Here is a 24,422-nt window from a genome sequence, read left to right on the forward strand (position 1 = left end):
CTACCAAATCAAAGAGAAACGTTTCTTCTTAGAAACGTTGTTGACAGTGATCTTTTTTAAGTTCATATCCTTAACGCCTTTACGTGGTTTGAAAAGGTTTACCTGAAGGCCCACTTTGATCTTCTTAGTGAGAGCTCCTTGTGGAAATACGGCCTGGACTTGTGGAACAACGGAACTGGAGACCATGCCACCTTATAAAAGAAATAAGAAAATATAGGTTTTTCTGATACCAAACCAAATGTTATTGAAAATTTATATTTTTTATTACAAAATTATATACACAATTACACATATTAGTTACTAATTATCTTTACTTAAGCTATAAATATATATTTAAAAATAGATCATGATGTGAATAAATGAGATTAGTCAACGTAAAAAAAAAAACTTAATCGATAACGTACAATAACTAATATATACAATTTAATTGCGTTGGAACAAGACAGGACACAAATTGATCAATTTGGAGAAGCCTGACTGGTAAAGTACGTAAAGCTTACATAAGGTCATAGACAAATAATACTGCTTTCGAATAAGGTTGCGTTGCTGTGGTTAATAATGTCGCAGAGCACCTGGGAGCTCACTGTGTTGACAGCGGCGTTAGAGTTGGCAACGCGCTTGTGATATTCCCGATGTTTCCAATGTCCATAGCTTACGGTAACCGCTGACCGTTCACAAGCTTATTCGACGCCCTATTTCTATTAAACATACAGCAACAAATTAAATATTCAGTTCGTTACCTTCAGGTCCTATGGCATGCACTTCCTGTCTGATGCGGGATATCACCGCGAAGTATTGCGGGAAATCGTGTGTTAAAATACGCGTGACGCGAGGCGCGTCCCATCCTTTCTCATCTTCGTTTGTTTCTATTAAAAGATTGAAATTATTAATAACATATAGAAAGATATATGTAGATTATTTGTACGCTTCCTAACCGCTTTTCTATGCCCTATACCCAAAGGTTGTCTGGAAGAAATCGCTCTCTTAGCGATAAGACCGGCTTTGTACATCTTCTTCTAATTGTTCTACTTTTTTTGTATCTTTTAATGGTGTGCAATAAAGAACATTAATATTATTATAATTTGATATTTGATTATTGGTAAATTAAAGTTACATTTAGATGATCATACTTATGGAATAGTGCAATCATATTGTGGATAGCTTCTGTTTTAATTTATTATTGTTTAAGTTGAAAAGTAATGATTAGTTGATTCTAGAAGTTGTTTTTTTGTCATAGGTACGTATAGTTTTGACAAAATTATTCGTGTGACTGTGTTTAGGGAAACTCTGATTTCTCGTCAGCATTAATAATGATTAGTAAATATTTATTTATTGATTTTATTTATTTCTTTATTTAAATAAAGGTTGCTACCATAGCACACAATAAATCAATCACATATACAAGTAAACTCCTTTTTCATGACTAAACTGCTCTAATTAGAAGCAACATTATAATTATAATAATTATATTCATGTCAAGAAGCAAATTATTGTTAATAGTTTTACCTTCAATCTCCAGGGTCTCATGCAAAATATCCTGGACAACATCGTCAGTCGCGTCAGCGTTGTGTTCCCTCCAACTGGTGCCATTGTCTGAACGAAGAATAACGATTTCGCGCTCCTTACCCCTCAGAGATGCGTAGTGAGGTACTTCGAGAATAACTGGCCTGTTAAAGTTAAGTCAGATACCATTTTAATATGCTTATAATATATTATATATACAACTTTAAATTAAAGTTTATCATTTAGCTGCAGCTTAAGATGTCTAGTATAGTATCAAAAGGTGAAGTATTAGATTAGTATAGTTTGTTTATAAATTATCACATAGCAATTAGCGAATGTATAGAATAATGAATAAAGAAGGAATATATTCAGTTAAATTGAGACTGTCCTTTTTTTAAACCTTGTAATTATTTAAATTAAATGCTAGAACAGTAAGTAAATATATAACATAAATTAATAAGAAATTTTAGTAACACACCCCAAAAACTTTGCAGATACAGGACCCATTTCCAAAACCCGCGATGCCAAAGCTTCACCCTCCATCAATGGAGGCATATGATTGATACGGGATGGTTTTAAGTATCTGAAACGATATTTTTTCATTATAAATAAATGGTTTTTGGACTATTTTATTAGTAAAACATACAAATTATAGGTTTTATTATGTTAGCATTTATACCTACATTCCACATTGTTGCTTGTTACTTCTTCATCAACTAAGTTATAAATAGTACTTAAATATAGACTATAGGAAAAAAGTAACCGGGAAAATATACGGGGGAAAATATACATCCCTCTGGTGTAGTGGTGCGTGCACTGTGTGAGCGCTGCGATGTGAGTTTGATTCTCGCTCGGAGTGGACATTTGTATTTGTTCAAAGATTTATTTCCGATCTGGTTGTTTGTCCTTGTGGGTCTGCCCGTCGTGCCTTGGAGAGCACGTTAAGCTATCAGTCCCGGTTGTTATCATAGAGACCTGGCAGCGATCGTTACTCATATTAGGGAATATATCCTCCAACCCGCAGTGGAGCAGTGTGGTGGATTACTCCAATCTTTCTCCCATATTTAGAAAGAGACCTATTTTCGGTAGTGGGATGCTACAAGCTGAATGCAAAATTACTAAAAACGGGATATTTACTATGTTTTTTATTTTAATTCCCGATCCTTCTCCTACACGGAGAAAGAGGAGTATACACAACAGTGGGATGTTATTGGCTCATATCGTATCGTGTAATACCAACCTGACAATTAAAAAAAAAATGGAATACAAAACAAAATTAGAAATTAGCACTAGCGTAGATGGGAAGCCACCCAGTGTGTGAATGTGGAAGAATGAAAGAAAGAAAATTAGTATGCAGGATGAAAGTGCGAGAAGAATAAATGCGAGAACTGGTATGAACGAGTAGCTTAAGTAAGGACTCCGATCCCCATGTCGGAGGTGTAGAGAAAAGAAAAAAGGAGAAAGAAAGGAGGGAGGCGACCTTAGTGTTCGAGGGAGCCTCTCAGGAGTTACGAATCGCGTAGAGCTTGAAAGGCAACCGCTAGCGGTATCGCGGAAGTGCAACTGTGTCCCTGTGATTCCGTCCAGGCGTGTCCGTGGTTTTAGTCCGTGCGACTCGGACATACCCTCCAGCTCCCCCGGGCTGTAGGCATCCGTTAGGGATTTCCTCTGAATAAAAAAAAAAAAGGTGTAGAGAAAAAAAAAACAAATACCAACCTGCACGTGATCCTCGTGGGCTGCTGCGCGGACTGCGGCGGCACGATGACGCGCACGCCGCCGCCGCGACACCCGCGCAGCGCGCCCCCGCGCGCGTCCACGAGGAACGACACCAGGAAACTGGGGACATTGGGTGACGGTTGCTATTTGTGTACTAGAACGGCTTCAGATGTCAGATTCGATTGGATGACTGTGGTTATTTGTGTACTAGAATGGCTACAGATGTTTGATTAAATTGGATGACTGTGGTTATTTGTGTACTAGAATGGCTACTATAATTTTAATCTTAAGCATTCGGTCAATTTGCATGCAACTCCATAATAAACCAAGATTTATTGCAAACTTACTTCTTCCACTGAAGTTTTTTCCTATTGTTCCAAATCCAGAATCGCATGCGTAACAATTAATGTTAAATTATTAGCACGATAAATCTGAAATAAGTACGTTAACGCGGTTTATTAACTTTTTTAAATGCCCGACGTTTTGGATACTTTAGAGAAACCATGTTCACAGGAGGACTGCCACCGGAAAGAAATATTTGTAAATACAAATATCCATCCCGAGTTGAAATCGAACCCGCAAACTGACGGTGTTTAGTCGCCTCCACACACCACTACATCAGAGCAGTTGTTTATTTATATATAAATAAATGTTTAGTATTTTTAGAATGTGATGGTTAGAAAAACTCAGCCTGACTAAAAGTTTACGTAATAGGGATAATAATAGTGTTTGCTCGCAAACACAAACGATCTGAATTTACATCGACAAGTAATGAAAAATAAGTAGTCAAAAAAAAAATAGAATAATAAATATGAATTAGGGATAGCTGAAAAAGTATGGTTAGATCTCGATCAATTAAATTAAATGGGATCCACACGACAAGTATAAGGATTTGATCAAAAAAATAATCATTAAAATCACATTCAGTAAAAAAAATTGAGCTAACACTCGAAACACTAACAGCCGAATTGAAAATCTCCTCTTTTATGAATAATAATAGAATAGAGTAGAGTAGAGTAGAGTAGAATAGAGTAGAAAAGGAATAGAAATAGAACAGAAACGGAATAGAATCGGAATAGGACCGGAATAGAAACGGAATAGAAACGGAATAGAAACGGAATAGAAATGGAATAGAAATAAAATAGAAATAGAAGAAGAAAGAGAAGGAGAAGAAGGAGAAGGAGAAATAAGAGGAGGAGGGGGAGAGGGAGAAAGAGAAGGAGAGGGAGAAGAAGGAGAAGGAAAAGGGGAAAGTGAAGGAGCATAAGGAGAAGAAGAGGAAGAAGAATAGAATAAAACAATATAAAGTAGAACAGGGTAGAATTGAACATAACAGAGCAGGGCAGAGAAAAAATAGAATTAGAATAGAATTAGAATAGAAATAGAATAGAAATAGAATAGAAATAGAATAGAAATAGAATAGAAATAGAATAGAAATAGAATAGAATTAGAATAGAAATAGAATAGAAATAGAATAGAAATAGAATAGAAATAGAATAGAAATAGAATAGAAATAGAATAGAAATAGAATAGAAATAGAATAGAAATAGAATAGAAATAGAATAGAAATAGAATAGAAATAGAATAGAAATAGAATAGAAATAGAATAGAAATAGAATAGAAATAGAATAGAAATAGAATAGAAATAGAATAGAAATAGAATAGAAATAGAATAGAAATAGAATAGAAATAGAATAGAAATAGAATAGAAATAGAATAGAAATAGAATAGAAATAGAATAGAAATAGAATAGAAATAGAATAGAAATAGAATAGAAATAGAATAGAAATAGAATAGAAATAGAATAGAAATAGAATAGAAATAGAATAGAAATAGAATAGAAATAGAATAGAAATAGAATTAAAGTAGAATAGAAATAGAATTAAAGTAGAATAGAAATAGAATTAAAGTAGAATAGAACTAATTGTGTTTGCAGGCAAAAGAAGAAAAACTGACTTCAATTATATCGACAAGTAATACAACGTAGGTAGTACATACGCAATATCAAAGATTACTCCAAAAGTTGAGATGACTCAGATCTCAATGAAATTTAAATGTGACCACATGATAAACATCGGCTTTCGATTAAATTAAAAATCATCAAAATCGGTACACCCAGTAAAAAGTTATGCGGATTTTCGAGAGTTTCCCTCCATTTCTCTGGGATTCCATCATCAGATCCTGGTTATCTTATCATGGTACCAAACTAGGGATATCTTCTTTCTAACAAAAAAGAATTATAATCAATCAAGAATTATAATTATAATCAAAATCGGTTCATAAACGACGGAGTCATCCCCGAACATACATAAAAAATATATATATACGATCGAATTGAGTAACGTCCTCCTTTTTTTGAAGTCGGTTAATAAAAGAAGAAGGAGAAGAAAAAGGAAGATATGCTGTGTGGCTACGGCACTATAGAATTTAGCCACCCCCTCTCATCCCGTGGGTGTCGAAAGATGTGACTAGGAGATAGCGAAGTTCCAATACCACTATGGAACTAGTGAAGCCGACCGATGGTGGGGTAGCCATCCTACAGCTGGCTTTCTAAATACACAGACCGAGGACGGGCAGCAGCGTTTTCGGTGCGACAAATTCAGCCCTGCGGTCGCCAACCCACCAGCCCAGCGTGGTGACTATAGGCAAAAACCCCTATGAGTTCGCGTCAAAAGTTTCGGCCCTCAGTTCCCGGCAGCCTCACTATTCCCGGCTACGATAGCGGCCGCGGTAACGGTGCAGTAGGGTTCTAAGAATCACCGGGTTACGGGAGGCTACCAATCAAAAATACACCTGGCTACGTATAACGGACGCACGCTACGGCTGGACCATCACCTTACCGAGCTTGAAGTAGAACTGAGTCACATTAAGTGGAGCATACTGGGGTTGTCTGAAGTACTGAGGTGTATGTACGACGCGGCGACAATAACCGTTCATGTTCAGGACCAGAGAACAAGGCCCATTTCGCTCCGGATCGGGGTAATACAGGGTGGATGTAATATCACCGAAATTGTTTACCACTGCGCTGGAGAATGTCTTTAAGAGCTTGGATTGTGGAAACAAGGCATCGACGTCAACGGCGAATACATCTCTCACCTTCGTTTCGCCGATGCTATCGTCATCTTTGCGGAGACGTTAGATAAGTTAGGCCAAACGTTGTCCGGCCTAAACGAGTCCTCCCGACGTGTCAGTCTCTGTATGAACTTGGACAAAACGAAAGTTATGTTTAACAACCGAGTCATACCGAAACCGGTATCGGTCGAGAGACCTTCTCGAAGTTGTTCAGGATTATATTTACCTAGGCCATACTATCCAACTAGGCCGCAACAACTTCGAGAAGGAGGCTGATAGGAGGATTCGGTTGGGCTGGGCGACGTTTGACAGGCTTCGTCGAGTCTACACTTTGAAAATTCCGCAATGGTTGAAGACAAAAGTCTACGAGTAATGCGTTCTGCCTGTGTCAACCGACGGAGCCGATACGTGGACACTGACGAAGGGACTTATCCACAAGCTTAAAGTCGCTCAACGTGCAACGGAACGGGCTATGCTTGGGGTTTCTCTCAAAGATAGGGTTAGAAATAATACTCTCCGCTAGAGAACCAAAGTAACCGACATACATACGACAGCCCACAAAATTAGCAAGTTGAAGTGGCAGTGTAGTCATCTGTGTCGCAGGACCAATGCCGGTGTAGGCTGGATGAGGATTGCGGAAAACCGGGATGTCTGGCGCGAACTTGGGGAGACTGATAATAAAATAGAACAGAATAGAACAGAGTGGAATAGAATTGGAGGTAAAGGCATGCTATAAAATATAAAGTATCCGAAACGTCGGGAATTTTAAAACTTAATAATAAACCGCGATAAAATTCGAAAAAGTTATTGAAAATGAATTTATTATTATTAATAAGTATATTAACGTCTTCTAAAGTATCGGTTTCGTGATAAATATAAAATTAGACAAAATTATTTAGTATTTAATAGTTATTGTTTTGAAAATTTTAAAGTAATTAAAATAGACGATTTAGTTTTCAATAGTAATATTTTCACTATTGTTTATTCAACGCTTTCTATTTTCTTAATCCAATCATTATTTTAATCAACTGAAATTACTTTAGTTAGTTAAGCTAAAAATTGGTTTACTGACTTGGGTTGTGTTGGGTCGACATTATAGCAATAGCCTTCTGGCGCTTGCGCTGTGCTGTAACGACTTATACTTTTGACGACCACTTCTTGCTGAGGCTGGTATGGAATTCCGTTTACTGATGCTGTAAAAAAGGGGTTAAAATGATTTTTAGTAGCTGAAAATGTATTTAAAATATGAACTTTTATTTATTTTTTAACTTTTCAATGGTTGATTATGAATGATGATGAAGCTGTGTGGCTACAACATTAAATAAAATAGCCACCTCCTCTCTTCCCGTGGGTGTCGTAAGAGGCGACTAAGAGATAACACAGTTCCACCACCATTTTGGAACTTATAAAGCCGACCGATAACCATCCAACTGCTGGCTTTGAAATACACAGGCTGACGACGGGCAGTAGCGCTTTCGGTGCGAAAAAGCCAGCCAACCAACCAACCAAACGCCTGCCCAGCGTGGTGACTATGAGCAACACACATTAGTTAACGCCATTTTTGGTGCCAGCTTGTGGAGGCTTATGTCCAGCAGTGGACTGCAATAGGCTGAAGTGATGATGAATGGTTGATCACTTGAAAATTGCTTTTATTATTTCTTCATAGTTATTAAATAAGTAACTGTACAAATGCAGATTAAATTTTTGTAAATTAATTTTGTAATTATGTTTTTAATTTATCTATTTTGGCAAAGTTTAATAACAATATAATTCTATCTTCTTTATTCATTGAAGTAAAACTTCTTCAAGCACAATTGACTTGGGGAATAAGCTGATGGATACGTGACGATAGATTCACGAAAATTGTGATCGGTTGAGGCGAACGGAAGTTGAGAGGAAGATATAAGTGAAGATAGAAAGTTTCACTTCAGTGTTGTGGTCTAAAGTACACTCAACATTACAGCCTATACAGTCCACTGCTGGACATAGGCCTCCACAAGTTTACGCCAAAAATAACGTGAACTCATGTGTTTTGCCCATAGTCACCACGCTGGGCAGGCGGGTTGGTGACCGTACACTCGTTTCTATACAATTACTCATTTAATTTATCAATATAATTAGCGAGGAATAAATATTTTTGTGTATTGTTAAAACCTTGAGAAATTTCCATAATGTTCTTATGACTCATGGCAGATTCAGTTCTTTCGTCCTTTGTCACGTCAATCGGCAGCGAATCATCTCCTAAAGATTTCATATCATCAGCCGTCAGATATCGATATGGCTGATCATTGAGGATTGCGTCTTCACCTAAAAATATTCTCAATTTATTTTTTGCACCAACGATGAGTTGTATTTGAATGTGGTAAAGTTGAATGAAAAAATCAAAATTATTTTAGTCAAATAGGCTTCAAAAGCGATTTCGAATCGTCATTTGAACAAATTAAAATGATAATTGTCGTAATTATGTAATTATAGTTAAAAGTGAAGCTACCACCGACTCGAATTGTAGATTCTGCAGAAAAGAAACCTGAGAAACTGCACAGTTAAAAAGCTTCTAGGCTTAAAAAATTTGGTTCTATGTTTTTTTTTATTTAAATAACTCACCTCCTTCTTCTTCGGAATCAGACATGAACGTCTCTAACATAGTTTCAGGCGCCACAACCTTGTATTTGTCTTGAGAGGCTGGAGCGAGTGAAGGTTCGGAGACTTCCTTTAGAGTTTCCATGACAGTTACGTAGCCGAGCTTCGAGGCTATGTCCAAGGGTGTTTGGCCGTTCTGAATTTATAAAATCATATAATTGATTATGTTTTAATACTGAATTTGTAATTGAAAATTTTCTTTACTGATGTTCGTCTTGATGGATTTGACTTTTTTTTATTATTATTATATGACAATTTATTTTCATTATCCACAAATAATTTTGATGATGAATAATTTTTTTTACTTCAAAAGAACAATTGATTTTACTCAATATTTTCAACAGGCAAAAAGTAAATAGGCCTAAATAAGATTTCAGTGCGTGGAGTAGTTAAAATATGATTAACTTACGATAGTAGTAGCATTAGCATCAGCTTTGTGTTCAAGAAGTATGTTGACAATATTGATGTGCCCTTGTTGAGCTGCGTGATGTAGAGCGGTGTAACTAACAAACATCAAAGTTTTATTATTAGTATAAAACTTCATTAAATGATTAACTAATGCAAAGAAGTTTTATTTTACATTGTTATTAGAATATTATTAAATATTATTTTAGTCATCATTTGGTCTAAAACAAAAAAAAAAATGTAAATTTTACATAATCATAAATTTAGTGGTATAAAAGAAAATACAAGTATACCCGTGAGTTGTCTGAGCCTTAACCGAAGCACCATTCTCCAGTAGATAGCGCACCATGTTCGCTTGTCCGTAGTGACTTGCTATATGAAGCGGTGTGTAACCGCCCTTAGTGCAAATATCCATCTGGATGGAAAAGATGACCATTTTGTTTTGCTAATTCTAATTTTTTTATGGCTAATAATAATTTGTATTGCTAATTTAAATTTGCTAATTACAAGAAAAATCTGTAAAATTACTACAGTACCTTCGCAAACTAATATTTACTTTTTTGTTAGTAAAAATGAATTGCATAATGCAAATAATATTTAAGATTTTTTCTTTAATATCAATATTTTAAAAATTTAAACCACTTCTATTATACACTGAAATTAACACAATTGTGGATTGCATCATTAAGTAAATCATATGATTAAATCCTTACCTCAGCTCCATTCTTAACTAAAAGCTGAGCAACTGGAACGCGATCTTCTTGAGCAGCGAGATGTAGTGCTGCAAGACCATTCTTAGCTTGTTGATCTACTTCTGCTCCATGTTCCAAGAGAAGTGAACACATTTCCGTGTGACCCTAAAAACAAATTATAAAAATACCATTGATGTAAAACTATTGATAGCCTGTTGTTGATATTTCAAGATTTAATTTATTTTGCGTTAGTTCTTAAGACCGAAGTTCTGTTACATTTATCAAAGCAAATAACATTTCAATCTAACCTGTTGGGCTGCTAAATGTAATGGTGTAAATCCAGCCTTTGATTCGGCGTTGGTGAGAGCTCCGTACTCTAGCAACGTTGCTGCTGTCTCCATCTGGTTCTTACGAGCCGCTATATGGAGTGGAGTATGGCCGTTCTTTGCAATTGCCTACACAAATAGGACGTGAAATGAGTATGAAACTATAAAAGATGAAACAACAAACAACTATGATATATGAATAAATACCACACATGGACAAGTACAAGTACAAAATCATAATGATCATATAATTATATTAAGGGAAACGAAAGAAAAGACTAATTGTGTTAATGGGTTTGAAAACTTTACCTTGGCATCAGCTCCCTTTTCAAGTAATGTGTTAGCGACTGCTTGTTGGTCGTACTGAGCAGCAATGTGTAAAGGAGTCATGCCGTTCTTACCGGCTTGATCTGGTGAGGCTCCGTGAGCAAGGAGCAAGTTCGCTACCTAAAGATTGAACATACACCTTTAGCTTTCTTTAAAAAAATATAAGTGTGATAAATTTGTACTTTTTATACTTTGGTCAAAGCTAGAAATCAACTTAACCCCTCACAGACAAAAACGATGCGCTATTAAAAAGTACATTTTATTAGAATTGTTTCCAATCAAGAGATACGGATATTTAATACAGCCGATGAAATGAATAAACACGATGGTACTGTCTACCGAGAAACTAGAATTTAGTATTCATTAAATATTGTGACTAAGTTAAGGTTGCTGGATAACACAAGGTACATTACCTAAGTCTGCAATGCAACTAATGTTAAGATATAGAATTTCCAATATGATATTTGTTTTTACTACTTTGATTTTTCATATTTGTTTTCTTTTCTTTTTTTTGAGAATGTCGCTATATTTTTTTGACGTTCGTTAAATAAGTATAAATCACCGTATACGAACATGAACCGCAATTCCAATATCCCTTAAATTGTAATGCTATTCAAATTTTTAGCATCCGTTTAAAAAAAATCATTACACTACTTCTGAACATGACTTCAAAGACAGACCTATAGCCAGAAGACAGACAATATACGTGAATAAGTGGTCCAACGACGGTCACAGCACTGGTTTGTGGCTGTTGCGCTGGCGGTTGCGGGTTCAACCCCCGCACTGACAAACATTTGTATTGACCATACAGATGTTTGCCGTGTTCTGGGTGTTTGTGCAGTCATTGTGAGTCTAATCACCGTGTCTCCGAGAGTTAAGCCGTCGGTGCCGGTTGTTATCATGTACCAGGTGTAAAAAAAATTAAGCACAGAAGGATAAATAAATTTAGGTAATAACTGTTAACTGTAACATCTCTATACTTATAACACTTACGTTAGAATTATTTATTTATATTTGTCTAACGCGTTAACGTTAAGTCGTCCGCGTCGCGTCGGTCCCTGTTATTATCATGTACATCTGATAGCAATCGTTATTCATAGTAGGGAATATATCCGTCAACCCGCATTGGAGCAGCGTGGTGGATTAAGCTCTGATCCTTCTCCTACATGGGGCAAGATGCCTATGCGCAACAGTTGGATATTACAGGCTGAAGTGTAAGTGGTCAAAGGGAAACTAATTCTTTTAGATTCCGTAAGCGCTTTCTGTAATATTTACAATTTAGAACTTTTTTAAAAAAGTTTCTGAAAATAGTGCCTTTTGTTAAACTTTATTATTGTAATTGAAATTTAGAAATTCAAATCACATATTTTTTTCATTTTCTAAGAAATATAATATATAATATTTTTCACCTTGAGATTTCCGTATTTAGCGGCAAGATGGAGGGCTGTAAATCCCTTTTTAGTTGTAGCTGTCAATGGAGCATTGTGCTCAATGAGAGCAGCTGCCACCTGTTGGAAGATAAACATTTCACAAAATTGCAATAGAGTATTTGAGTTAGCATTTTCCTTAGACATATTTATCAGGCATGAAGCTGCATATCCATTTCAAACTTAAAATTCTATGTAAAATGTGTCGTAAGTTGATTTTACTAATAATACGCAGCTACCTTGTAATCCTAATTTATGTTTCTAATGTATAGGGTGACACATAAACAAGTAGACATAACATAATCTTATCGTCTTTTTATAGACATATCCTTTTTCTAAATATAAAGCCCCAATAAACTGACTGAGTGATTAATATAACTTCAATAATTCAATATTGACGTATGAAATTAGGCGCGTAGAATCCTATTACAAAAATCTTATTTTAAATCATCATCAAAAATTACTTTGTATAAATATTTCATTTTATTTGTATTTTTCAAATGAAATAATCTATAAACAGTAACTAACACAGCAAGAAATATCCTGCTCAAAATCTGGAGCAGCCCGACTGGGGAAATACCTTGGCCTTACAGAAGATCACAGCTAAATATAATACTGCTTTCAAGCAGTGTTGTGTTCCTGTAATGAGTAAGGTGACCAGAGTTCCTGAGGGGGATTAGACGTAAGGTCGCCAATACGCTTGTGATGCTTCTGGTATTGCAGGCTTTTTTTAGCTACGGTAATTGCTTACCGTCAGATGAGCACTCTTGTTTGTCGACCAAGTTGTATAATATAATTGTGTTTGCAGACAAACGAAAAAAAACCGACTTCAATCACATCGACAAGTAATACAACGTAGATCGACGAAAAAATAGTCAAGTAACTACGCGTTATCAAAGATTACTCAAAAAGTAGTTATCAGGTCTCGATAAAATTTAAATGTGATCACATGATGAACATCAGCTTTTCATTAAATTAAAAATTATCAAAATCGGTACACCCAGTAAAAAGTTATTGCGGATTTTCGGGAGTTTCCCTCGATTTCTCTGGGATCCTATCATCAGATCCTGGTTTCCTTATCATGGTACTAAACTAGGGATATCCCCTTTCTAACAAAAAAAGAATTATTCAAATCGGTGTATCCAGTAGAAAGTTATGCGGTATAATACAACGTAGGTCGACGATAAAAGCGTCAAGTAAAAACGCATTATTAGATATAACTCAAAAAGTAGTTGTTAGATCTCAAATAAATTTAAATGGGACCAATTGGCACACACCACCTTTCGATTAAAACAAAATTTGTCGAAATCGGTCCACCCGGTCAAAAGTTCTGATGTAACATACATAAAAAAAAAAAAAAAAAAAAAATACAGTCGAATTGAGAACCTCCTCCTTTTTTGGAAGTCGGTTAAAAATTGTGTAGGTGCGTTTAATAAACACTTAAAAATATTTTTTTAAGTTAATTAAGTAATTAATTAGTTTATGCTCTATTTAATCAAGAAGTTAGTTTTTTGATTCATGAATTTATGTTATTTAGATGTAAAAAGGGATATTTGTTGTGTTTGTTATTGGTCATTTTGAGTTTCCGATATTTTAATTCTATTACTCTTGAAAATCATAGTATGATCAAGGAAGTAATTTTTTTTCTAAAATGAGGTGTTTCTATAAACTAAATTCATTGGATATGACAATTATCGAGAATCGAGTCGTACTCCTGTTTGCCGACCTAGTTGTATAAAAAAAATAACACTTACGTCGTGCATCAGAATAGTTGTTGGCACGATTACCGGCCACATGGCACTTAATCACCACCTATTCATCATGAATGCAACAGACAGCCCTCTTTGCAGGGGGCTGTCTTGCCGCTGAAGAAACAGCCGCCCACGTAATCCTGGAATGCGAGGGAGTGGCCGCACACCGGGCTACCATCCTTAAGGAAATAAGGACGCTCCGAGAAGCCTGTGAACGCCCCAGGAGGCTTCTGAGCTTCTGGAAGGAGCTGGGCTGGCTGAACTAGTCAGCCCACTTTTCACGCATAATGGACCACCTTTGCGTCTAAATGCGGGAAACCGAGCCCGATACAATACACTTACGTCGTGATTGTGCTGCTTAGCGGCGATGTGCAGCGCGTTGTAGTGGTCGGCGGTGGGCGCGCGCACGTCGGCGCCGTGCTGCAGCAGCAGCTCGGCGATGTCGACGTTGCCGAGCCCGATACAATACACTTACGTCGTGATTGTGCTGCTTAGCGGCGATGTGCAGCGCGTTGTAGTGGTCGGCGGTGGGCGCGCGCACGTCGGCGCCGTGCTGCAGCAGCAGCTCGGCGATGTCGACGTTGCCGAGCCCGATACAATACACTTACGTCGTGATTGTGCTGCTTAGCGGCGATGTGCAGCGCGTTGTAGTGGTCGGCGGTGGGCGCGCGCACGTCGGCGCCGTGCTGCAGCAGCAGCTCGGCGATGTCGACGTTGCCGAGCCCGATACAATACACTTACGTCGTGATTGTGCTGCTTAGCGGCGATGTGCAGCGCGTTGTAGTGGTCGGCGGTGGGCGCGCGCACGTCGGCGCCGTGCTGCAGCAGCAGCTCGGCGATGTCGACGTTGCCGAGCCCGATACAATACACTTACGTCGTGATTGTGCTGCTTAGCGGCGATGTGCAGCGCGTTGTAGTGGTCGGCGGTGGGCGCGCGCACGTCGGCGCCGTGCTGCAGCAGCAGCTCGGCGATGTCGACGTTGCCGAGCCCGATACAATACACTTACGTCGTGATTGTGCTGCTTAGCGGCGATGTGCAGCGCGTTGTAGTGGTCGGCGGTGGGCGCGCGCACGTCGGCGCCGTGCTGCAGCAGCAGCTCGGCGATGTCGACGTTGCCGAGCCCGATACAATACACTTACGTCGTGATTGTGCTGCTTAGCGGCGATGTGCAGCGCGTTGTAGTGGTCGGCGGTGGGCGCGCGCACGTCGGCGCCGTGCTGCAGCAGCAGCTCGGCGATGTCGACGTTGCCGAGCCCGATACAATACACTTACGTCGTGATTGTGCTGCTTAGCGGCGATGTGCAGCGCGTTGTAGTGGTCGGCGGTGGGCGCGCGCACGTCGGCGCCGTGCTGCAGCAGCAGCTCGGCGATGTCGACGTTGCCGAGCCCGATACAATACACTTACGTCGTGATTGTGCTGCTTAGCGGCGATGTGCAGCGCGTTGTAGTGGTCGGCGGTGGGCGCGCGCACGTCGGCGCCGTGCTGCAGCAGCAGCTCGGCGATGTCGACGTTGCCGAGCCGCGCCGCCACGTGCAGCGGCGTCTGCCGCTCGCGCGCCTTCGCGTCCACCGCCGCGCCGTTGCGGAGCAGGATGCGTATGATGTCTGTCTGTTGACACAAATGGGGCTTTCGTGAAAAATATTTTTGACCGCTTCGTTACGTAACTCGTTATGGTGCTAGTCTGTCTGGCTTCCCTTTCTCTCACGCTCTCTCACTCTAACCCACAGTGCTTGCCGTATTTCGACCAAACGCTTCCCCCTCACTCTAAGTTATCACTTCTGTTGGGCGTCCCGCGACGCACACACTTTTTTTATTACGTGACAACATCCACGGGCTCTTAGTTGCACTTGTCTTTATTGTACATCATGAAAATTTGGTTCATGTCATTGTTTTAGTATTCACATGCAGGAAAGTCACAGAGGGAGTAAGCTGGTGAGTGCGTGACAGGAGAGTTACGAAAAGTGTGATCAGGTGAGACGAACGGAGCAAAAGAGCATATTTTCTTTCTCTCTTTCTCTCCAGCCAGTTACGTTTTGTATATCTAAGATACAGTGCAGGATTATTGTGCGGGTCTATTGCTAAAGAAGATTTACTTCAGTCGTGTGATCTAAGCACACTCGTATTTTTTAAATAATTCTTTATCTTTTTTTTTTTGACTACTAGAATTTAAGAGCCATTTCACAATTTTACGCTCTCCAAGTTTAGGTAAATTTGGTCGCATCGCGCGAGTCGTACGAGCCGCGCGATCTTTGTGCTAGTAAGTAATAAAGATTAATAACTAAATATAATAAAAATTAATAACTATGGTATAAAATGTTTTTTACATAATTAATTTGTTAAAAATTTCAAGTATGTTATATAACAACAGTCAATAAATTTAAAATAAAAATAATAAATCAATTTTATGAAACAATTTTTTTAATTGATTTAGTTTTTTTCAGTTTACGAATGAATCTAATATTTACGATATAATAAAATAGCATTTTATTATGCCCCAGAAAATCTGTGTATGAATGTGAGTTGCATGGTTTTGGATGAAAGTAGACCAACAAATTTTGGCCGTTTTAATTTTTTTTACCGACTTCCAAAAAAGGAGGGGATTCGACTGTATTTTTTTATGTATGTTACTTCAGAACTTTTGACTGGGTGGACCGATTTCGACAAAAAAATTTTAATCGAAAGGAAAGGCTTGAATTTATTTGAGATCTAACAACTACTTTTCAAGTTATATCTAATAATGCGTTTTTACTTGACTATTTTTTCGTCGACTTACGTTGTATTATAGCGCATAACTTTTTACTGGGTGTACCGATTTTGATAATTCTTTTTTTGTTAGAAAGGAGATATCCCTAGTTTGAGATAGTGTTGTAGATAAAGAAACCAGGATCTGATGATAGGACCCTAGAGAAATCGAGGAAACTCTCGAAAATCCGCAATAACTTTTTACTGGGTGTACCGAATTAGATAATTTTTAATTTAATCATATATATATAATCATATAAATTTTATCGAGATCTGATAACTACTTTTTGAGTAATCTTTGATAACGCGTAGTTACTTGATACTCGGCGATGTAATTGAATTCCCCCCCGGTTGTTGTCATGTACACCTGATAGCGATCGTTACTCATAGTAGGAAATACATCCGCCAACCCGCATTGGAGCAGCGTGGTGGATTAAGCTCTGATCCTTCTCCTACATGGAGATAGAGGCCTATACCCAACAGTGGGATATTACAGGCTGAAGCGAAGCGAGAACCCCCTCCTTTTTTTGAAGTCGGTTAAAAACATGAACTATAAAATATATATATAATTCAATTTTTTTTTCCAATCTGTGTTGCTTTTATACTATCCGAAGGATCTTCGTTCCTACCTGGTGTCCCATGACACCACATAATTTTTTTTTTTTGATAACGCGTATTTACTTGACTATTTTTTCGTCTACCTACGTTGGATTACTTGTCGATGTAATTGAAGTCGGTTTTTTTCGTTTGCGAGCAAATACAATTGTTTAACTCAATGACACCGACAAACATATTAATTAACAAATAACAAGACAAACAGATTGAAATGCCTATTTGTATGAGAAAAGAAAATTAAATTATACATTTGTTTACAGAAATTATCATTATATTATTTTACAGTCATTTTCGTAATATGTTTATTTTATTTATATTTTATTACGAAAGTATCAAATACGGTTTATCCGCTATAACAACAGGCGCTTGGCGCGTGTGAGCGAAAGAGACGGCTGCGCAGAATTTGGCGTGGACCTTACCTCTAAGAGCGCTAGTGCCCGACTGAATTACTGGGCTTGATGCGTAGTAATATATACTATCTTTTTATTATTTAATATAAAATGTATTTAAAATGATTACATCTTTTAATTAATTTTTTTTTGTATTCCTTAATGATGTAAGTTTACTTTGATGAAGATAGTTCGTTAAAATTTCTTAGTTTTCTAAGAAAAATATCGCTTTTAAAATTATACTTATTTGGTAAATATTCGTAACTTTAATTTTTTTTTATCGATTAATAGAGATACAAATGGAATAAAACTCTGTTCTATTATTCGACAAAATTATATTCCACATATTACGATATATTTTTTAAATGGTTTCAATGTAGAGGTTATTGAAAAGTAGGACTTCAAAGTATACATTGCGACCGTTTACCCAGGAAGGAGGCTGATGAAAAGGTTAATTTTATACACATAATATAAATCAAAATTCTGACTATCGACTACAACAAAGGTTGCTCTATTATATTTCAAGAATATAGATTACATTATTGCATCCAATACTGAGATTTACGACGTCAAAATATTACAATTTCGCGGATTGTTACTGATTTTTGTGAAATGGCTCTTAAGGCATTTTGCTTATATTTTCTAATATAGCACAAAATTTAAAAATTATACACATATTTCTTAACATTTTGTAGTTGATTTTCGTTATAACGTTTTTACTTTTTTATTATTTTACCTGGTTAGCTCTAGCTGCAAGATGTAGGGGAGTCTCGCCCCTGACAGTTGGTACGTCAGGGTTGGCCTCATGTTGCAAAAGATATATGACGATGTTCATACAACCCATAAAGGATGCGACATGAAGTGGCGTCAGCCCTGACTCCGTTGTTGCTTGGATACCTGTTAAAAACAACAACAAAAATTAAATCACTGTACTCACTTATAGAATCATAAGGAGTTAAAAACGCACTGATAATAAAAGTATAGGTAATGTGAATCTAAAGGAGTAATGTAAGTAAATTAGCTTAGATTAATCCAAAACTATCATTTAGATTCACCTTGAATTTGGAAAAGGCAATTATCGTAAAGAAACCTGCAGCTGTTGGATTGGCAACCTTTAAAGTATTTTTTCTTTTTTTACTTTTCATTTTTTCTTTTTTTACTTTTCGTAGCTTTAGATTTTTTTTCGATGTTTTAGTTCATAATTGAGAACTTACTTGCTCCATATTTAAGGAGTAGTTCCACAACCTTGATCCTGTTCTTCTTGCAGGCGATGTGTAGTGGTGTAAAGCCGTTTAAAGCGCGTGCATTAGCGTCTGCGTTTCTGTTTCAAAACATTTCTTATGTTAGGTATGATTAAAAACTTTCAAAGAATAATTCATTTAAATAATTTTTATCAACATTTCGAGTACAAAATGCTTTTTAACCAACTTCAAGAAAAGGAGGAGGTTACTCAATTCGACCGTCTATATATTTTTTCTTTTTTTATGTATGTTCAGGGATAACTCCGTCGCTTATGAACCGATTTTGATAATTCCTTTTTTGTTGAAAAGGAGATATCTCTAGTTTGGTACCATGATAAGGAAACCAGAATCTAATGATGAAATCCCAGAAAAATCGAGGGGAAACTCTCGAAAATCCGCATAACTTTTTACTGGGTGTATCGATTTTGATGATTTTTAATTTAATCAAAAGCTGATGTTTATCATGTGGTCACATTTAAATTTCATCGAGATCTGATTAGAACTTTTGGAGTAATCTTTGATAATGCGTATTTACTTGAATATTTTTTCGTCTACCTACGTTGTTTTACTTGTCAATATAATTGAAGTCGGTTTTTCTTCGTTTGCCTGCAAACACAATTATCCTTCTTACTTATTAAAAAAATGAGTGTGCTTTAGACCACATGACTGAAGTAAAACTTCTTTAGCTCCATCTATAGCACGGACGCGGAGCACGAAGAATTTCCTACAATGACCTTTTTGCCTACGGCCAGTGGTTCTCAAAATTTTTATATAAAGTACGAAGCTTTAAAAAATCAGTAGAGTTTAGAATTTGGGATGTCTTAGAACTCGTTTTTTGCACACTACACTAAATACTACTGCGCTGTCTGTCCGTGGATTGGTCTAGTCACAGAATAAAATATTTTTAGTTTAATCATAGAAAAGAACTTATATACGAGTATATATACAATTTGGTGGTTATACTTTGTATAGGCAAAAAAATCTTAGATCTGTTGCTGTGTGAAAAAAGACACCAATAAACACACATTCGCATTAAATATAAGTATTGTTAACTTTTGAATTAAATTAAAAATATAAAACGATGAATCTTGTGACTTAAATTTGGTAAAAAATAAAAGTAAAAAGGTTGACAATCTGTGAATACGGCTGTCACTACACCTATGTGAGCGCAACGTTAATATGTTTATATGCGAGCGACAAAGACAAAAGATGAGGGGTCAATGTACGAAATTCTTCGTGCTCCGCGTCCGTGCTATAACTTATATCTCCCTCTCGAGTTCCATTCGCCTCGCCCGATCACACTTTTCGTCACACTTTCGTCACGCATTCACCAGCTTATACCGCAAGTCAAACGTTAAAAAAGTTTAACTTCAATGACTTTTTTAAATGTTACAAATACGTAACAAGTAAGTTAGATATCGCAGTAGACAAAGGGCTAACACGTGCATTGTTTATCGAGTCAATCTCACCTGTCCAGGAGCAGTTTGGCAACTTTATCGTGTCCACAACGCTAAAGAAGTTTAACTTCAATTACTTTTTTAAATGTTACAAATACGTAACAAGTTAGGTATCGCAGTAGACAAAGGGCTAACACGCGCATTGTTTATCGAGTCAGTCTCACCTATCCAAGAGCAGTTTAGCAACTTTATCGTGTCCACAACGTTAAAGAAGTTTAACTTCAATTACTTTTTTAAATGTTACAAATACGTAAGAAGTAAGGTAGGTATCGCAGTAGACAAAGGGCTAACACGCGCATTGTTTATCGAGTCAGTCTCACCTGTCCAGGAGCAGTTTGGCAACTTTATCGTGTCCACAACGCTAAAGAAGTTTAACTTCAATTACTTTTTTAAATGTTACAAATACGTAACAAGTTAGGTATCGCAGTAGACAAAGGGCTAACACGCGCATTGTTTATCGAGTCAGTCTCACCTGTCCAGGAGCAGTTTGGCAACTTTATCGTGTCCACAACACTAAAGAAGTTTAACTTCAATTACTTTTTTAAATGTTACAAATACGTAACAAGTTAGGTATCGCAGTAGACAAAGGGCTAACACGCGCATTGTTTATCGAGTCAGTCTCACCGATCCAGGAGCTGTTTAGCAACTTTAGCGTGTCCACGACGTTAAAGAAGTTTAACTTCAATTACATTTTTAAATGTTACAAATACGTAACAAAGTAAGTTAGGTATCGCAGTAGACAAAGGGCTAACACGCGCATTGTTTATCGAGTCAGTCTCACCGGTCCAGAAGCAGTTTGGCAACTTTAGCGTGCCCGCAGTGGGCAGCCACGTGCAGGGCGGTCAGGTAGTCCACGGTGACGTCATCGACGGGCGCTCGTCGCGACAGAAGAACCCGCGCTGCCTCGGAATGGTCTCCTTGCGCCGCCATATGAAGAGGCGCTAGTCCATTCTAGGAATGGTGTTTTTTATTAATGCCTTTTATATAAAAATATGCCTCGGAGAGCACGTTAAGCCGTCGGTCCCGGTTGTTATCATGTACACCTGATAGCGATCGTTACTCGTACATAGTAGGGAACATATCCGCCAACCCGCATTGGAGCAGCGTGGTGGATTAAGCTCTGATCCTTCTCCTACGTGGGGAAAGAGGCCTATGCCCAGTAGTGGGATGTTACAGGCTGAAGCGGCATATAAAAATACACTTACTACAACTATTACTTACAACAACTATTACTTACTACTTACTCTACAATTAGTACTTACTTTTCGATTGTAGTATTGTTTAGTTCGTTGGTAGTATTGTTAAATTAGTAACACAAAACTTTGTTTAACAAAAATTGTTTAAGCTTAGTGTAAATGTGTTTTTGTAACTATTGTTATAAAAAATGTATGAGACTGTTACTTGTGGACAATCCGAAGGGCTTTTGCAAGTAAATGTCGTGTAGTGTAATAAACGCTTTTCTTAATGTTACAAATAATTTAAGAAAAAAAATAATAGTTAGTAACTGTCTTTTATAGTAAGTAGTTTTGTAAGAATAAGTTTCTAAAAAACTTTATAAGCTGATTTATTTATTTATATAAGTAATTATAATAATTTAAATAAAGCCCTTTATTCTGGGATTAGAGATGATATACGCATTTGCATCATTTATTACATATATAATGTCTCTAATCACAGTGTGCCTCTTTTCATAGGCCTCCTCTAATAATTAATTATGTTAGAAATCACTAAATTTATTGCTAAGTTCAAAACTCGAGCACGTCTTGACTAATTCGGGTAATTATTTCAAAGGCTTCTAATACTTTGTAGTGTGTTGTTTTCATGAAAAAATTTAAGTAAATTGCGCTGAAAGTATACAACAGAAATATTTCAATTCCTCGCGTTTGATAGTACTTAAGATAGGACAAAAAAATTCAAAAAGTGCTACAATGTATCCAAAATCTTCAAGATTAGTATGTTTTAAATGTTTTATATTTCGATTACCTACTTTAATGTTTCTTTTTAATTGGAAAACGGTGTAAAACAGCGCTAAGATAAAAATTAAAAGATTTATTAATGACGTAGATATATTACTCGAATTCATAATGTTTTAACAGCTTACATAAATGTATGTTTCATATATTTTCTCTACACTTAAAATTTATTTAACTGAGCATGAAGATAGATTGTACTAATTTATCAGCGCGAGTCTTTATTCCGTTTTACACATCTTTACATTTATCGCTTTGTCAGAACAGACAGCTTGAAATATTTTACACGTAATTCATGAATTGTAAATACTCAATTGTAAGTCACTTTTGTATTATTATTTAAGAGATCGTTTTTTCCATTTTTATCATTTCTGAAACGGTTTCAGAACACAAACTTAAATCTAATTAGAGCTTATTATTTGATCTCCTTTCTAATTTCCTTTATTTCTACATGTTCACTATTAATACATTTGTGGCATTTCTATTAATGTACAAGTTCATCAATGACCGTCAAAACTTATAAGTGGGTGCTATCTATTTTTCCTTTTTATGGCATATCTGTCCTTACCTTACTTTTGCTGGTAATAGGCGCGCCCCTGTCTAGTAGAGCTTCTACAACACGCTCGTGACCAGATCGCGCTGCACAGTGCAGTGGAGTGAGGCCGTCCCTAGTTCTAGCCTCCACATTAGCTCCACTATCACACAGTAGAGATACCATGTTCTCTTTACCTGATTAAAGATGAGAACATTTTATTTACGTAAAATCAAAAAATATCGCTGAATTATTCAAACTAATCTACTTGGTAGTTTTTAGATACTATTCTATTATTCTTACTAATATTTTATTTTTACATATTTGAAAGATCTTGAAATTTATGAATATTTCTTTTTGTACTGTAACTATTTTTCATTCGAATAGCAGTCTCCCAATACAGGAACAAAATGCTTAAAAAGAGGCATCAAGTGCTTTTTAAACTATTTTTATGAAAATAAGTACATATTTTTAATGAGCATTTGTATTTAAAAGGTAGGTCAGGTAGAACCTAGTTATCTGCAGTGTACAAACTTGTAATATAAATGCTGTTAGATTTAATCAAATATACGCTCCTTTTCAAATAGTTTTTATTAAGCACATAATAAGTAAGATAGACGAAATGTAATGAAATAAAGATAAATTTTACCCACCCCATTTAGCAGCGACGTGTAATGGACAGATATTGTGCTTCGCAGCGCAATTGACGTCAGCACCTTTAGCCAGCAACAGTCGAGCGACGGACTCGTTGCCGTAGTGGGCCGCGATGTGGAGCGGAGTGAATCCAGACTTTGATGTTACATCTGGGTTATGCTCATTCTAAAATATAAATTAATTTTTTAGTTTTTCGTAAAAAAAATTGTACCATTTGAATATAAAATTGTGGAAGTACATTTATAAGACTGTTCGCGATACAATATAAAATCATAAAAATTTGTAGAAAGAAATTTGTATGTAAAAAGATTGAAAATAACCGAAGAAATCCATCATATTTTGTTACTATCATTAGGTTATATTTTCTGGAATTCAAAATACCTCAAGCAACAGGTTAGCAGCTTTCACATCATCCTTCTTAGCAGCTATGTGTAAAGCAGGCAGGCGGACCCTTCCTCGAGTGTCAGCTTCTAGAAGTACTGCTACAACCTTCTCGTGACCTTGCTGCATTGCCACTGCGAGGGGTGTGAACCCATCCTAAGAAATAAAGAAGGTTAAATAAACAAGAACTATGTGCATTCCTTGTGGTATTCCTTTGGTACAAACAAATATTATTAGCATCGTATTTGATGTTTCATTTTCAAAGCGATAATCCCAAACTACTTCATTTAACAAATTCGAGAATTTATATTAGCTATTACAGTAAACAGATTCTATCGTAAAGAGTAAAACAGTTGTATACGATAAGGCAGAAAAATCTATGAATTTTTCAAAAATCATTAATCATTATTTACGCATTATCATTATTTTATAATAATTGTATTTTAAGATTTCCATTTTAGTTTCATTTATATAATACAAAACTTACCTCAGTGGCTAAGCTTTGGTTAGCTCCATTAGAAAGCAAGAACTTGACAACTCCGTCGTGGTTCTCCTGAGCTGCCATATATAAGGGTGTAAA

General features: G+C 36.6%; 1 protein-coding gene across 1 annotated transcript; it reads right to left on the bottom strand.

Annotated features, from left to right (window-relative positions):
• Positions 1 to 24,422, bottom strand: LOC123666449 (ankyrin-3). The gene is made up of 22 exons (XM_045600540.1): positions 24,330 to 24,422; positions 23,843 to 23,998; positions 23,461 to 23,626; positions 22,844 to 23,004; positions 21,087 to 21,256; positions 18,822 to 18,928; positions 18,344 to 18,504; positions 15,266 to 15,469; positions 12,091 to 12,189; positions 10,664 to 10,801; positions 10,337 to 10,483; positions 10,050 to 10,193; positions 9,630 to 9,751; positions 9,341 to 9,434; positions 8,896 to 9,067; positions 8,446 to 8,598; positions 7,364 to 7,484; positions 3,220 to 3,339; positions 1,982 to 2,086; positions 1,507 to 1,667; positions 741 to 866; positions 1 to 191 (listed from the first exon to the last, which is right to left on the bottom strand). The coding sequence occupies exons 1-22, from the start codon at positions 24,405 to 24,407 to the stop codon at positions 1 to 3; spliced, it is 3,096 nt and encodes a 1,031-aa protein (XP_045456496.1). The 5' UTR covers positions 24,408 to 24,422.

Source organism: Melitaea cinxia, chromosome 26 (assembly GCF_905220565.1).
Source record: "Melitaea cinxia chromosome 26, ilMelCinx1.1, whole genome shotgun sequence".
Lineage (NCBI taxonomy): Eukaryota > Metazoa > Arthropoda > Insecta > Lepidoptera > Nymphalidae > Melitaea > Melitaea cinxia.

Excerpts from the sequence above, each read along its gene's own strand:
- LOC123666449 (XM_045600540.1), bottom strand. The coding sequence starts at position 24,407 with ATGGCAGCTCAGGAGAACCACGACGGAGTTGTCAAGTTCTTGCTTTCT. Across the intron at positions 18,929-21,086 it reads GCCAAACTGCTTCTGGACCG|AAACGCAGACGCTAATGCAC; the intron begins GTGAGACTGACT and ends GTTTTGAAACAG. Across the intron at positions 3,340-7,363 it reads GTCGACCCAACACAACCCAA|TTTCCTGGTGTCGTTCCTCG; the intron begins GTCAGTAAACCA and ends CAATGTCCCCAG.